Below are 16,546 nucleotides of genomic sequence, written 5' to 3' on the forward strand. Positions count from 1 at the left end.
TAATGCCAGCTCTGAAATGCTCTTCCACAAACAGTCAGTTGGCATCCCACCAGTTTCCCAAATTACAGATTTTGTCTACAAATGTGTTTAGTGTTTCTGAATAGACCCTTCTTTCACTAACTATAACTGATATTTTTAAACCCATCCATACCTACTGCCATATCTTGTAGCAATTAGATGCTCTGTAAGAAATCATATGAAGAAACTGGTGTACCTCTACGTAATATAAACCAGCAGTACCATACATTTTCAGTAAAGATAAACTCCACGAACCAAGGCTTTGTGTTGCAGAGTTTGTGCTCATATCTGTGTTTATATGCTAACGTTTAATTAAGTTTCTAAAAAAAAGGTAATTCACGGTAAAATAAACATCATGACTAAATCATAAAAAAAAACCCAAAAGACAAGCAAGAAAGCAAACAAGACGATGGGAACCTTACCTCTGACATGAGCGGCTGGCCATTTTTTAACCAACTGTAGGAAGGGCTTGGTTTTCCTCTTGCCTTACATTCCCAAAACAAACTGTCATAGAGAGGCAGAAAGGCATTGTGGATTTTTTTGTCCCATTCAGGGAGTGCTGAAAATAACATGCAAACCGTTTTAAGCAGGAGAAAAGTGATTTCACTGGAGGTATGCTGCCACTAATTAACGAACTGAGCAAGGCTGATTAGTATTTCTCCAACACATTCTTCTTATATTGTGAGTGAATTCTGCACAGCAATTCCCTAGCATTAAACTTTAGGACTAACTTGGGAAAACATTAGAGATCAAGTGACTAGTGGGCAGGCAGTTCCGTTTAGATATTATTCATTTTTATGGCCAAAATTTGCAGAAGCAGTGATCTTTGATGCCTGAAATTCTGGACACACTTTCTGAAACCAGAGACCCCTGCTTTCTGAAGAACAGTCTTCTTCTAAAGGTACTTAAATCTGTGTACCAAAAATAGAAATACCAAAGTCATTATTAAGTAGGTTAATAAATAATGGATTGTAAATATTACCTTTTGGTTTTACCCACATACATGAGACCATGGGTTCATTGATTGTAATTTACAACACAAATACTACACGAAGGAATTAGGGCTACTCAGGTTAGAATAACACCTTCTGAATACTTGTGGCACACTGACATGAATTCATTGCCGCATAAAAGCGGAATTTGCAGGAATTGCGTATGAGCTCTGTAAACATCCAAGTACTCAAGTGACTGAGCTGTGCAGGAATCCACTTGAGGCAGGCTGACATTTAGAATAGTTGTCAAGATATAGGTGAATGTAAAACCTAGGGGGGACAGTTAACACCCACCTAACTTGGGGACAGGCCAAATCCACATGCAAGGAAGATACTAGGTTGCATCCCTCTAGCTCTAGCATAAGTAGCTGGTGTCAACATCCCGTGAAAAATTTTTGGCCGGATTATTAAAACATAATGCTGCAGTCTCCACACCTATATAAATGTGCATGCGCACACACAAATATAGTTCTTACCTAGAAAAAATTGATTTTAGGATGAGAATCATTATCCTTTGAGGCTAGCAGAACAAACCTCCCTGTACAGCATGGCCCTGGGGGTAGGTAGTTCGTGACTGTCCCAAAGTACCTTGAGATTGTCCAACACTAGATTAATACAATGCCAATGAGAGAATCCCAGAATGAGAGAGTATCTGGGATAGAGCTCACCATGCTTTAAAGTGATTCTAATCACATGTCATTTATACTGCTCTTAGAGCCTAAGGCATGTGATCTGGGTATCGTACACAAAGCAGCAGACAGTGCCCAGGAATGAAACCTCTATCCTAAAGACAAGCTGCCTGCAGAATAAAAACACTGCAGCACAGAAATTAAGGAAGAGGAAGTCAATCACGTAGATAATATAACAGCCCACTCCTAATAAGATTTAAAATAATCTGGTGCAAAAACTTCATGAGTGCTGTTCATATATTCCATTATGAACAGCTATTAATTAATTTACAAAGCACATTTAATAAGCGCATTGTTTTAGATTATATTAACTGATCATAATTTTGTAGTCGCCTATGCTGTTATCAACCATGTCCAGGTAATCTACTGAACTTAATTTTAATAGAACTGATTGATTGATGTTTTGCAAAAATTAGTCGGCAATGAGAACAAAAATAAGCCCCTAAAAGCAAAGAAATAATTAAATATTCAAAACAGCAGTAGACTGCTCTATTCCTGGCATATATCTTGATATTAGACGTGGCTGCAGGAGACTGGTAGCTTATCAGCAAAGCCTGCATCTCTTCATCAGAAGAGATTTATTATAAAAAAAAAAACAAACAAAACTTGCAAAGGTCTTCTCAACAGATGTTAGTTGTAGGCCCAGTCCAGGTTTCTGTAATTTTTTCCCCCCACTGTTACATTTATTATTTTTCCGTCTTTCTCTTTTGAAAGATGTATGAGATAGAGAAAAGATCTCGCTTTTTATCCACATCAAAATATGTTGCTTTCACTGGGTATTAACAATGGGACTAAAAAGCATATATTTCACCTTGGCTATGAGGGACCACCACGGGTGACTTGGATCATGGGAAATTAATGTGTGTGGGAAGAGAAAAGGAAAGGGAGAACAGTTTCAGAGAAATATTATTCACTTTTAGACAAGGAGGAAGGAGAGGGAGGCAGCAGAATGCATTTCCCCTGCTTTGCCCTCGTCTGTTTATGGCGAATTACAGTTCAGCTAGAATAGGAGGTGAAATAATCTTCCACTCACATGAACCAAAACCTCATGAATCCTTCCCTGATCTGCATCTGGGGCAGCACAGCTTTATGCTGCTGTGAGCTATTGAGAGTAAATCTTTTTGCCTGCCCTTAATGTTTCATGTAAATGTACCAGGGATTTCTTTCTGCCTCGTATTAACCTTTACAACTTCATCATGGCACAGCCCACATTTTCAATCTGAGTTTTAATGCAAAATATCTTTATTTGCTGAGGACGTAATTCAGTGAAGGTCACTGCAGAACTCCAATCATTTTTTTAATCAGCTTAACGTGAACTACATTTTCTATCTCCAGTAAAGGGCTAATAGACTTCATCTACAAAATACATCTGAACTCCACCATGCTCTGTAAAAAATATAAATGAGGAAATTAGTCAATCTGCTTACCATAGACAAATAATTGACCTCTTGCAATGTTTATTCCTCGAATGTTTCCTGCAATGCACTCGTAAGAGCCTTCATCTTCTTGCTGAACATCTGGGATTTCAAGAACTCCTTTGTTTTTGTTGTGTTCGATTTTCTTTGTCAGTGAGTTTCCATCAGACCTCTTCCAGCTAATACTAGGGACAGGACTAAATAATTATATTTCATTAGAGAAAAAGAGAGAACATTTGTTATAGCAGAGAAAAGATGATGTCACATCCTTTCATAAGAGTAATAATATTTTAAAGAAGAAATCATTCCTGTTTCTAAGTGTGACATACAGAGGTTCAGAAGACTGAGATTTTATAACCTGTCCAATTTATTTAGGGGTGCAAATCCAACAGTGGGATGAAGTCCTCAGTCAATTCTGTGATTGCTTCTTAGGCCAATTTGGATTTTCCTCACAGTGACTCTTACTTAGCGCTCAAACCTGCTCTTAAACACTGTGACACTGAAGTAATGACTTTGGAAGTCCAAATAAACACCATAGAAGCACTGAATTATTGACTGGTTTTCAGAGCAAACAAATTCCCTGTAGCATTAGAGATATTTTCTCACCTCAAAATACAAAATATTGGACAACAATCTAAAGGACCTGAAAATACCAATAACTCTAGGTATAAAAAATAGGAGCCAGCGCAGAGGAGGGCAGACAGACAGCTGAGCAAGGAAGCAGAAAGCATGAGACACTGAAGCTGAAAGGAGATTGAGACAAAAGACAGCATTTCTTGTTTCATGTTTTTGTAGCTTTCTATCACATTCATTTATATTTGGATCAATGTATTCTATACAATAAAAAAAAAAAAAACAGTCAAGTGGGAAAGCAGCTATAAATACTTCTTGGATTTCTGATAATATCACAAACCATACAAGCCTCACTTTCATGATCTATTATGTCACCAAAACACTTTGAAATATTAATAGTCTTGGATTTCACAGTTGCTTTCTGTTTCTGCAAAGTTGCTTCTTCTAAGCAGATGAACAGTTATGTTTTGAACAGCTTTTTTACAGAGGCTTTGGCTGAATACTGACTTCTTTTCCATTGGAAGTAACATCGACAGCAAACACTCGGTACTGAACCTGAAAACATAACTTTCATGGAAATTCAAGAGGCATGTTGCCCTTGTCTGCCAGTCTCCAAGGTCCCTGGCCTGCAGCACTGACTTACAAAGTGTTTATTCCTTTTTAGTAGAGGCTGTAACTGCTCACACTTTATTTAGTTCCCTGGTTCAAATCCTTGTTTAGCGACCACAGAAATAAAGTCACAAATATAGAATGGATAAATTACTTAACACAAGAAAATTTAGGCTTAATTGAGTCTGTGTGGCTGTGATGTTCACAAGCTCGCCCAAAGCCCGAAGAACCATGACCTGGGAGAAGCACAACTACTGAGCAGATCAGACTGAACAGCTAGGCAAGTGTTAATAGGGTAACAACAGGATAATGTACACCTAGACTACCCTAACATTCAACAATCCCATAAATTTGCTTAGTTCTGCATTTAGGCTTGAAAGATAGGACAGATGTGCTAGAAGCCTACAAATGTTTTCCTCATGTTGGTGGGAGTTCACCTGGGCAAGAAAACCTCTGAGCTGCCCTTCCCTCTGCTCTGTAAACCAGAAAATCATGGTCTTCAGACCACAAATTTAACCGAGCGACCTCTAAGAGCCATTTAAGCACCATAACTTCTCTAGCTACCTTACATTTTTCTAGCATAACTGAACTGCCTCTGAAAATGGTTTGGAACTATAATCAATGTGCTCCAGACTTTGGTGTTAGCTTTGCACTATATGTATATACAAGGATAACTCATACATACACAAGTTCTGACTCTTACACGACCCCTCTGATACAGCTGAAAAATTTACTGCAAATGAGAGAAACTGGAACATGCCAGACATCATTAACCAGTGAAAGAGCTGGAAAGAACAACTGAGATTTTATTCTTCTATTTCCCATTTTGGTGCAGTATGTAATTGTTTAAATTCCAAATCTTTTTAGACGACAGTAGTTGTCATTACCACCTTTATTAATTGCCCTTCACTATGAGACCAAAAACTATTTCAAATGCAAACTTGTTTATTATTCCTTACTAGGAACTTTACAAGGGTTTGTCTCCTTCTCAAATGCACCGGTTGGTCTCTTGAAAGGTGCTGTCTCCTCCAGAAACCCTGCATGACATTATCCATGCAGTAAGCCAAGTTACTTTTAGTTACTTAAAAGAAATGCAGCTCTAGTGCAGAGCAGGTCTGTCCCACAATCACCGTGCTCTAGTCAGGACAACAGCCAGAGGTATTTTGCAGCCTTGCAGCAGATTGATACAAACTGTTGATGACACAAAGGAGAGCATGGCTGGCTTTTAAAATGCTATTGCATATTAAACAGTGGGTGAATAGCTACTGTATAACAGAAGCATGCAGTGCACAGAATGCCAGAAGCATTTAAGTACTTACTTTTAAGGCATCTCTTCCGGATATTTTTTTTTTTTGTGTGTAACAGAGATCAGAGGAAACTAACAGCCATATAGGAGAATAAACCCAACAATTACATGCACTCATTCCTGCTCTGCTGCCTGAAAGTGCTTCACATAAATATTTCCTATTCGCTTAGCCATTTGTTTTCTCTGAGTACTGACTATTCATGAATAAGGAAAGCCTACACTGACACCAAGGCCAGAGGCAGGGCTCTATGGAAAAAGGCCCCTTCTGTCAACTTGTCAAGTCAAGTTTACCGAGGTTTGAGCTGAAGATGCTGTCCTGTTTTCCTTACCCATGCCACATACTTATAATGACATCCTTGGGGATGTTTCAAGGCAAACTTGCCTTGTTTTGGCCAAACACAAGGGTGTTTGAAATGCGCTCCCTCTGATGTGAACTGTAGCAGGATGACATAAAAACCTCAGAGTTTAGTTCATCAACTTGGCTGTGTTTAAATGCATAATTGCAATAAACAGATAACAGCACTTTGTTCTCCTGCCAGGGAGTCTTGCATTGAGTGGCCTGGTTTTATCAGCAGAGGGAATTCATTTGTCAGGACAGCTATAGGTTAAATGAGCAGACTGCAGGAGGATCCATAGCTCAGCTCTGTGCCATCATCCATAGGAAGGAGCTTCATTATCATAGCAGCTTGAGAAGACATGCATTTCTTCATTGACTTTGCTGACACCTCATTAGCACAGACTTTCCAGCATTTTCAGTCACTGTATTCTGCAGAATGCAGGTTTTTTGGCTGGTTTCTCCTTCTTCTGATGTTAGTTTACATTTTTATAACCAAACCTCTTAACAGTGACTATTACTACAGGCCACATGAAAACTTTCAAGGTAAAAAAAACCCCTCCACTTACATGTCAAGTTTACCTTAATGAAATTGCTTTTTGTAACAAATTATCTATTTTACAAGTTGATGCTTTAAGAAGTGAAACTGTCCTTTAGGTACAAATAAATGTATACAAAACCTAGTTTAATAAATAGAGCCTTATGAATTTTTGTAGGATTAAACTGCATAATCATATTCTGTTGAGGGCCAGTACCTGACATTGCTACATAGGCTAGTACCGTCCCATGCAGATTTGGGATGGTCCTGCAGCTGGTGGGTCTTTTTTCATTCAGTCACTATCAATAACCAGATCAAAACAGATAACTGCTTGGGGCTAAAAAGTTTTGGAATATATAAAGAAACAATGAGTACACTTTTTAAATTTATTACACTTCATAGACAAAGTCTTGCTTTCACCTGAGGAAATAAGAAAACAGTGCATAAATATGAGAGTGTCTTTGTACATAAATCTGCAATTTATTTGAAACCTTCAGAGCATCTAGGAGTACTAATTTAATTTATATTCTACCATACAGGCAGCGGAATCACAAAACCATAAGTTACTAACTCAGAAAGAAAAGGCGATGGAGAATATTTTTCGGTTGGTGACAAGTCTTGTCACACTGAACATGAAATTAATTTGTCTGCAGCATTACAGCCCGCACCAAGATGAAGGTTCTAACTTTTTGCAGCAAAGACTCAGCAGGCAGGTGATGCATTGCATCTGTGCCTCATCTTTTGTCCTATGGATCTGAGGGCACTTCACAATAAAATTAAATCTACAGCTTCAGCAATGAAGACCATGCCTAGTTAAACAAATGAGACAAAGCTGAGGTTTGAAAGCTGCTGTCATGTCTGCATCAACTGCTGACACAAGGAAGAATTAAGATCCAAGGGGCACCATAATTAAGGCACTCAGGCTTCTAATCAGCTTGATGTATCGCTTGGGAAACAGCAAAGCAGCAAAATTTCCTGAAACCTGGTATTGTGCCTCATTCTCCTGTGGTCACAAGCCACTCGACTAATGTAAGAGAGGATCTTTCAGAGCTGCTTGCTCATCCCTTAAAGTACAAATCTTAAGGTATTACCTCTATCAGGAACATGGGCTGAAAATAGCAAACCACTGGCAGAAGTCCTTCATATATATATGGTTCTAGAACACCACAATGGATTTTTTTACAGCCTCCTACATAACCTCCTTGAGAATATACTAGAAGAGCTATCTAATGAAGACGTGAAGCCTGGTATTTTTATGTAAATGTAGATGGTTATTTGGAAACCCCTTGTAGCTCTGTGATTACCTACTTACACCAACAGCCTCTAAAAAAAACCCTTCCCTGAATACATTTACAGGAGTATCTGGGGCCTTTCTATGAAAAGTGAATATTCTGTTTTGAAAGAAATCCTGTTTTATATTATTCACATATGCTCTTTACAACCTCAGCTGGCAATGGCCCATCTGCAGGGATTCCAAACTGCTTATTTCCCTATCTTTCAGAAAAGAATGAAGAAATATGTAAAACACAGGCACAGTTTAATAAATATGTGCACCAGACATGGAAACTACTTTGTTTATTTTCATTACAGAAACTACTCTTACTTGTGCAACAGGAAAAAGTTACTTTGGAAGAAATCTACAGAAAGCAGCACAGTAACTGAACTGAACATAACTCTTTCCATGGTACTCCATCCCCTCAAAGACATAGTGAACAATAATTTAAGATGTATGGCATGATTCATATAGCTTGATCCAAAACCTGACTTCTAATACTGGCACACTATTAACACTGTCAACATAATGAATATTAGTGCAGAATACAAAACCTCATTTCTTCTATTAAATTGCCACAGGCTGCAGCATTTGAAACAGTCAAACTGCTGTTTCATATTTCAGTTTTCCCTCTTAAAGAATTAACTACAAGGTGCATTTTTTGCCTGTTTAGATTCCTCATGCCAATCATCAGATACTCTCATGCTGCTTACATTCTTTTTGCCCAATTGTATTTCCATCACAGTGGGGACTAATTTACTTCTCAAAATCTTCCATTCATGGTCTCTCTTCTACAAAATAGGATTCAGAGTCAAGAGCTGGCCTGAGCAATTTTGTCCATTCGGGATCAATACCTTCAAACCTTATTTCCAGGAACAAATACGGACTCTTTGGGCCCCTTATATTAATTTTCCTCAAAACAAGCAAGAGTTTGATTGGGCTACAAGACCATTTGTCGGAGTCAGTCATTACATTTTCATGGAAAATGTAAAGACCTTTGCAACAGAGGTAGGTGGAATATACCTGCCTCTGCATCTCCCACAGCCTGGCTGAAGGAGAACTTCTTCGGTGGCTTTGAGCTTCCCAGGTAAAACAGCATCTTAAAACTCGACCACAAGTCTGGCCTCTTGTACTGGCGTTTTAAATGTGGAAGTGCTTTTTGAGCAAGGTCCAATACGTATGATTTGCTGTTCCATATAGAAAAGAGATGCTATTTCTCTAAATACCATAAAAGTACTATCATTTAAGATGTTCGGAGACCAAAACCACAGCAGGTTGCCTATAATCTGCCTTAGATGTGAAAGATTTCTGTTATTCAAAGTGCAGAGGTAGTAGCAGCTGACAGCATTGTCTGAACCAGTGGACTAACAGTATGAATATAGAAAATTATGGATAATGGGAAAGCAGTTCTGAAATCCAAGAGAGATAATAACCGTTAGTGCTTGTGGCAGATCAGAGGTATAGCTCAACAAATGTGGAGCTGAACTGATTTTAACATAAACAGACAATAGTAGGGGCTAGAGTTTTAGTGGAACTTAGGTATCTAAAAGTGCAGATGGCCACACTGCTGCATTTATGTGTGCCTAACTGCAATTGTAAACAGCTGGAGGTAGGAAACTTCAAGCTTTTAACAATACCACTGATCACCTAGATACCTTTAGAAATCTGGCTTTATCTAATAAGTTAAGAGTACTTCACCTGCAACCTGTTTCTATTGCTTTATTCACATATAAACACCAGGTCTCAAATAAAGCTTTTTCACTGATTGACAGGCTAGTGAAAATGTGGTTCAAGGCTCTGTTCAGAGAGGAAAAAAGCAGACTGAAAACAGTACAGTTCTGTATGAGACACCTAATCTATCAAAAAAATCTAGAGGGGAAATTCTCCAGCAACACCACTAAAGAGCTTTTATGCACAAACAGCAGCTCTCAAATGCACACTAGATTGGATGCACGTTAGCAACATGCTATAAACAAACTTGTGAAGAATAGAGTTCTGCCCATAGGTCACTGGTATTTATGCAGCAGAACTCCAGGGAAGTATGGCAGCACTGGTTGCAGCTGCAGTCCTATATATGAAGAGGAGAATATATATTAAAGCTGCATTAACCCTCTCAGCCATTCGAGCACAGCACAGAAGGTACTGTGCTTGCTATGGGATTTCTTTATACATCCTATCAGCACACCTCTTTTTTTTTTTTTTTTTTTTTTTGTCCTTAAGATGTTCTCAAAATGGAAAAACTTGCATGCCACATTAACATGACCCATCTTTACCCCTTCAGAAGAAGGCACTGTTTTGTACATATAATTTACTCTGTTTTTGAAATGCTTTTCTGCAGTCGATGTATCATTGTTAAACACTTTCCATGCAACAGATGGAAATATGAAATGACAACTTGAAATGTAAAGCCTGCACTGACTCACACACAATTAAGGAGGTATTTAAAGAGAAGTAGCTTGACAGTATTTGGAAAGGAAAATCAGCTTTAGCAGAGTGTTCCAGTCTGGTACTCATTTTGGGCCAAAAATATGCATGTGCCTTTGAACATGGCTCTAGGAATATTCTTCATTCTTAATAAAAATTAGCTGTAAGATTAGTTTATATAAAAATCTCATCAGAAAGCAAAGGCCATTTCCCATCTTATTAACTTTATTTGCTTTATTTTTCTACTTCCCAGCGTAGGTTCCAGAGGAACATTTGATTAATTTGTGCTGTCTGCAAGTCAGGCTTTTAACCTCTGGGAAAGCTCTAAACACTTTAAAAGCTTACAGCCTGAAAATGGATTGTCAAAGTGAACTTAAACTAAATAGAGGTCAACAATCTAAGGTTATTCTAGCTTTTCCAGGGAAAACTGATCCTCACTGGAAAGACAAGTTTTTGTAGGCTGGTTATGCTCATTCAGTTAACTATCTGCTCTTTGAATACAGAGCACCCCTTGCTGTCTGAATGCACTACTGCTTCTGTAAATGAATACAACAGCATAAGCAGCCCAGGAAAAACATGGACTACCAGAAGCCTAATAGATTTGTAGATTTTAGCAGGAAGGGCTACTGCTAGGGCTTCCCAGGGCTCCTCAGCATCGCTTTGGAGAAGAAGGTGCCGAGAGCCACATGAACCTGTTGGATCCATTCTAGACAGCCTGTGTGCTCTCAAACCACATCCTGTTTCCCCAGGTTTCATTCTTAACAACAATGCCACACAAAAACATTCCTCTTTTGACACTGATCAGATATGAACTTGCAGTTACACTGAATGCTATAACCTGAAGCCAGGTCTCAGAAAACTACTCCCAAGGAGTGTAGTCTTTGTTCTGACTTTCCCTCCCCTCCCTTCCTCCCACCGCTTCAAGCTGCAACCAAGTCATCTTCAGTTATGATACAGTTTTCTTCCTCATTTCCTTGGGAACACATTGTGCAGAAACAATCAAACCAAGATAAGGTTAAAAAAAAGTTTTATGAATTCAAATTCTGACCAAAAATACTCTACTTTGCAAACTATAAAGAATCATTGTTTCTCTCTGTGCTTACAGTGTCAGAACGCACATTTTAATAAAAGACAAAAATCTTACTTTCCAAGGGCAAAGCATTCCAGTTTAACAGATGAGCCCTTCGCTGCATATGTTGTTTCTGGAAAACGTACTTCAATCTTTGGTTCATACTCCCCCATCACACCTGTTGAACATCAAAACAGCTAGCACTCCAGTTGAGCCTCAGACCTGTCTAGTACAACAGAATTTCAGTGTAAAGGAAAGGATGGCATTAATAATGTTAGAGCCTTTGCATTCCACCTGTAGCAATCAACACGTGATGTCTACGGAGCAGACAGCCCATGGGGTGAAATTCAACCCTATGCTGAAGGCTTATGTGAAATGTGTTAAATTTTATGCATCCAAGAGTTGAAGAGCATGACTTCATGCAAGTTCCACATGTACATGTGTGTTGTGCATTAAGATTTTTAGAGATGATTCAGGGTTCGCACCTCTTAACAAGTGGTGTTAACAAGCAATGCCTTTAATATTGGTCACTTCTCAGGACACAGGATACATACTGGCTGCAAGACAGATTATGGAATTCTGTATCCAAAACACAGAATTCTGTATCCAAAATACCAGTCAAACACTTAAAACTAAAACATCCAAACGTGAGCTCCATGAGAAAGGCTGATGTAATTAGACTCAATAATCACATTTGAAAATCTGGCAGAACATCTGGTAAACCACAGATAATCCAGTATCAGTTTAGGGCATTTAATTTTCCAGGGGGTGCTTTAGCAAACTAAACTTTTAGCTGAACTTCTTAAATGTGCGTGCATCTTTCAGCATAACTCACTGCAACAGGAATGACTGATATGAACCAGATTATTCTCCTGACCATCACATCTTTGCCCAGATCCCACACTGAAAATAAACCAATTCTTATTTTATATTTAACAGGGATCTGGCTAATATTACACATAGAGTTTGCATCGTTGCCTTAGAGACTGCCTGTTTAGGACCTAATCCAAGGCCAGCAAAGTGAATGGAAGAAGATAAAAAAACTGATAGAACGAGTCTGAGAAAAGAAATAGTGATGCAAAGCAAGAAAACAGAAAAGGTCTAAAACATTTACAATTATAATTTGTACCAAATTACCAAGTTTTGAGCTGGGGAACTATAACTTTGGTTTGGGCGATCTTACTATAAGCAGCACAGTCTCATAGTGGAACTATTACTCTATAATGCAGAGTTGAGTTATTTATCCTAGAAACCTAACTACACAGACATTTGTTACTGATTGTCACCACTGCTTCACAAACAATACAAGTATATCGCAATTTAGGTCAGCAAAGTTGCAAAACAAACTTTGTGTAAAGTTTTCCCAGGTATATATTTCTCACTGTGAACATTTAATTAGAAGTGTTGCCAGAAAGGTATTTGGTATATGTGCAGGTGAGTTTCTCAAATCAATGAGTCATTTTGAACCAGCCTTCCAGATTTAATATTTGAGCTACACCTGGATAATAAATATAGAAAGCTTTGCCAGATTTAAACCTCAACACAGGCATCCGTAAGATGAAAAACATTAATGTACCATTTGACATTCTCTTGCTATTTTTCAATTATATTGAGCACTGCTTTCTTAGCATATGTTTATCTCATCACCCCTGTGCTGACAGTTTAAATCTCATTTCAAACCAGTAGGAACAGTGGGATCATGTCCCACTGCACAGCTTTTTCCTGGGAGCCTTTTACCTCCATAAGGATGTATAGCAGTATCAATTCCCAATAAGTGGAGACAGCCCGGTTAGCATTGGGGTGCATGCTTGTAGACTAGTGTGCCCCAGTAACTTACCATCACTGCGGAGAGTGAGAGGAGTGGGTGGCCCCCGCACACTTTGCTCTGCTTTCGAGTTAGTTACAACACAGGTGTAATTGCCCACGTCTGACGGCTCTACTTTGGCAATGTACAGATTACCTGTTTCTTGTGAAACAAAGCGGCGACTGTCTTCCTGAACATATAAAGTTTTATTGTTGAAGATCCATGTATAGGACAAGCCTAGAAAACACCAGATACATATTATGCACTCTTCCCAATATAAACTGCTTCCCACTAGTGCTTAAGTGCAATATTGCCAGTTGAAAGCACAAGTCAGTTACAGGGCAAACCACTGGGGATGCACAAATTAGCAAAGGCAAGGTAAGCACTGCTTTAGTTTTAAACTCATTTTAAGCCACTTCAGAAGGTCACAAAAGTTTTTGTCCCCTGTTACTTCTCATTTTCCTTCTTAGCCTATTTTTAAGTAGGAATGGCAGTGCTGCAACACCATGAGAAAGCTGTTTTAGTAAATAATTTCTACTTAAAATACTTTCTCTCTGAATTAATTGCTGGTCATTGTTACAGCTCCTTTCTCCACTCTGAATATGGAAAACAGAAACTGGTTACATGGAGCTTTATTATGAGATTCTCAAGAAAGGAGAGCTCAATTGCACACTATATTTTGGATATTATTTAATATTTGATCCTTTTGTACATCTGACCCTTCCCTCCTTATCTTCTATACCTGCTTCCATTTTGCTTCTCCTGTTCTGACTTCCAAACACTTTTCTGCCCTCTTCTTCCATACAGTGTTTCATAATGCATACCTGAATAATGTATGTCTATAGTCTAAGCAACTTAAAACTAATTTATCTGACTAGCCCATCCTGGAAGGGCAGATCTCCACGTGAGCTTACCATCTAAGGACCCTGCTTTTAGGAAGGGCTTTTTGCCCAAGCCTTGTAACACCGCTATCAGCACTGCAGCCAGCTGGTTCAGTGCTTGTAACACAGCGAGCTGCAGCGCAGGTACACCCAGGGTGTCCCACCAGCCCCACGCTGCGGCTGCTCCGCACCACTGCCAGCACCCAACAGCGGGAGCAGGACTGAAATTCTGTCTTTAATAAGACACAGTAAATCAGAAGTTTCAAAATCTAACAGTTTAGCTTTCCTTAATTAAATGTATAATTCATAAGCTAACAGTGTTCTGCCAACAGCTTCATTTTTACACATTTCCCCCATCAACAATCCCATTTGAAAAAAAGATTATTTACGTTTCTTCCTTCCCCCCCCCCCCCCCCCCCCCTTCACTTACAACGTGGGTTCAGTATGGTAATAAGTCTGCAAATTCCAGTAGTTTTGTGCAGTTTTACGTTATCATCTTCTAACATTTTAGGACTCTCATTAGAAATGATGCATCTCCAGGGAGCAATCAATGACACTTTCTATACTTGGCAAAATCCTGCAATAGGCTCTGTTTTACTGCAGCTTAATGCTAAACTTTTTCCTGAGGTACAGTAGATGCAACAATTCTTACATAGTATAATACAACACATGTAGTGTACATATATGTGGGCATACACACAAGGTAAAAGCACTGTGTTTTCACAATCACATGCCCATGTACTTTTAGGTACCTGGTTAAAGTATCTATTTACACAAGAAAATCTGGAGATGAGTGGGTTCTTTCACAGGGAGCATCAGCCTATAGCTAGATATAAGCCATGTAGCCATGACGGTGTATGTCTTCCAAAGACATACTGTATACATACTGTTCTTGTCTCAGGCACAAGTCTGATGACTATAGTCTAGCTGAACAAACAGACCAAAGAGACTGGTGTGGGCAAAACTCTGGTTTCAACTCATTTTTTTAAGTTCTCTAACCTGCAAGTTAGGGACTACACAGAAAATGCTGAAGATTTGCAGGGTAAATACTTTAATCTATCTTCTATTAAACACTATGTTGTAAACTTGGGATTTTTGTGGAATAAATGCCTTGGATCTGCAGTCTTTTCAGATTTCACAAGAACATCTGAGAGCTGGTACCCTGACGTCCCTTTTGCAAGAACTGGAACCCTTGCTTTCCTCCTCCTACACACCTACACAAATGCATATATGGGTTTACATGCAACAAAACTGCTTGGAGTGGTTGGACCTGATAGTTGGGTGCCCAGGCTTCCATGACAGAAGAATGTACCTAATGAGAAATGAGTAAATTTTAGTAGCAAGGTTGGTGCTGGCAATTCCAGGGTTGAAGAAAGTGCTGACCCACTATAACCAGTGTACCTGCTAAGACACCAAATGGATGGCCACAATGGACCATTTTATGGCATGCAATCAAAAAAGAGATTCCTGCTGTAGGACCTGGTGACACAGCTAAAGTCTCTATAGGACAGAGTATCCAAATCCTAATAAAACTCTATTAAAGCCAACTTTATACTACACAGACATTCCTCATGAGGTCAATCTGTGAATGAATTCATCAGTGAAAGACAGTCAGTCCTTTTCTGTCCTGGTTTCAGTTCTCAGGAGGTTCCAGCTGACTTCGTCTTCCAAAGTTTCCGTTACTCTCTCACTGTCTGTACTCCACCTTTGCCTTAGGGCCTATTGATGAATTTTCCCATTAACTGGGAACAAGTGCAGGCCCTTCTTTTTCATATTTAAATCATTATCCCGCCAGTATAAGGGATATAAACACGACCACTCTTCCAAATACAGGTCCAACATCACCAATCTGCAGGCCGTTCTTGCCTAGAGCCCAATTAAGCTCCACTGAACTCTGTAGGAAACCCCAATTTTAATTGACTTCAACAGGATTTGAATGAAAACTCAAGAGAAAGGAACCAAATTTGTAGACCAAACTTTTTTCTCTTCTAAGGCATATCTTAGACATTACATACCAGGAGTCTACCCTACACTCTTTTTTTTAGAAAGTAACATCAATAGATGTAATAGGTTACAAATCTGAAGTTGCATTATAAAAGAAGCTACTGTTACTTAAATATTTCCATTTTGGGTCACTTTGAATAAATCAGATATGTAGCAGACCCATTAACAAGCAAAAGAAATGAGGAAAGGCCCATGCTATCACTTCTGGGGTTACATCCATTTGCATGAGTAAATCAGCAGCCAGGAAGAATCTGGTGAAGGGGATGCTGAACAGAAGGTAGTAGAGGCATAGAAGACAAATTATAAAGAGATAGTAACCTGCTAATTAAGTCTAGCTTAAATGAACTTGAAAATTGCTTCTGCTAGCTATTTTATGGAAGAAAAATAAAGTTACAATTATTTTTTAGTTTGGATGTGGGGTATTTTTTATTTAACCACAGGATTTCTGAAACCAGTAGTGGTTGGGATCACAATTCAACACACCCATGACAGTCTCAGAGTTACCGAATTTCAGAGACTGTTATAAAAGCGCTTCAGCATAAAAGTTCTTACACAAGTCTTAGCTATTATCAGCACCAAAGAGTTTTGTGGGATTTTTTCCCCTCTATTTTGTTTTT

At 38.8% G+C, this 16,546-nt stretch overlaps 1 protein-coding gene across 4 annotated transcripts in view; it reads right to left on the bottom strand.

Moving 5' to 3' along the window:
- CNTN6 (contactin 6) overlaps positions 1–16,546 on the bottom strand; it is a 149,290-nt gene that overhangs the window by 45,262 nt on the left and 87,482 nt on the right. For 3 of the 4 annotated variants that reach the window (XR_005827710.1, XM_040593037.1, XM_040593035.1), the window contains exons 6-9: positions 13,078–13,281; positions 11,316–11,418; positions 3,127–3,311; positions 441–577 (exon numbers count right to left, since the gene is read on the bottom strand). Coding sequence is in view for 3 of the 4 variants with exons in the window: in XM_040593037.1 (XP_040448971.1) it covers positions 441–577; positions 3,127–3,311; positions 11,316–11,418; positions 13,078–13,281 (629 nt within the window). In the remaining variant the exon portion in view is untranslated. The remainder of the gene's footprint in view (positions 1–440; positions 578–3,126; positions 3,312–11,315; positions 11,419–13,077; positions 13,282–16,546) is intronic. The other variant, XM_040593036.1, reaches the window with a different exon arrangement.

This window comes from Falco naumanni, chromosome 4 (assembly GCF_017639655.2).
Source record: "Falco naumanni isolate bFalNau1 chromosome 4, bFalNau1.pat, whole genome shotgun sequence".
NCBI classification, from domain to species: Eukaryota; Metazoa; Chordata; class Aves; order Falconiformes; family Falconidae; genus Falco; species Falco naumanni.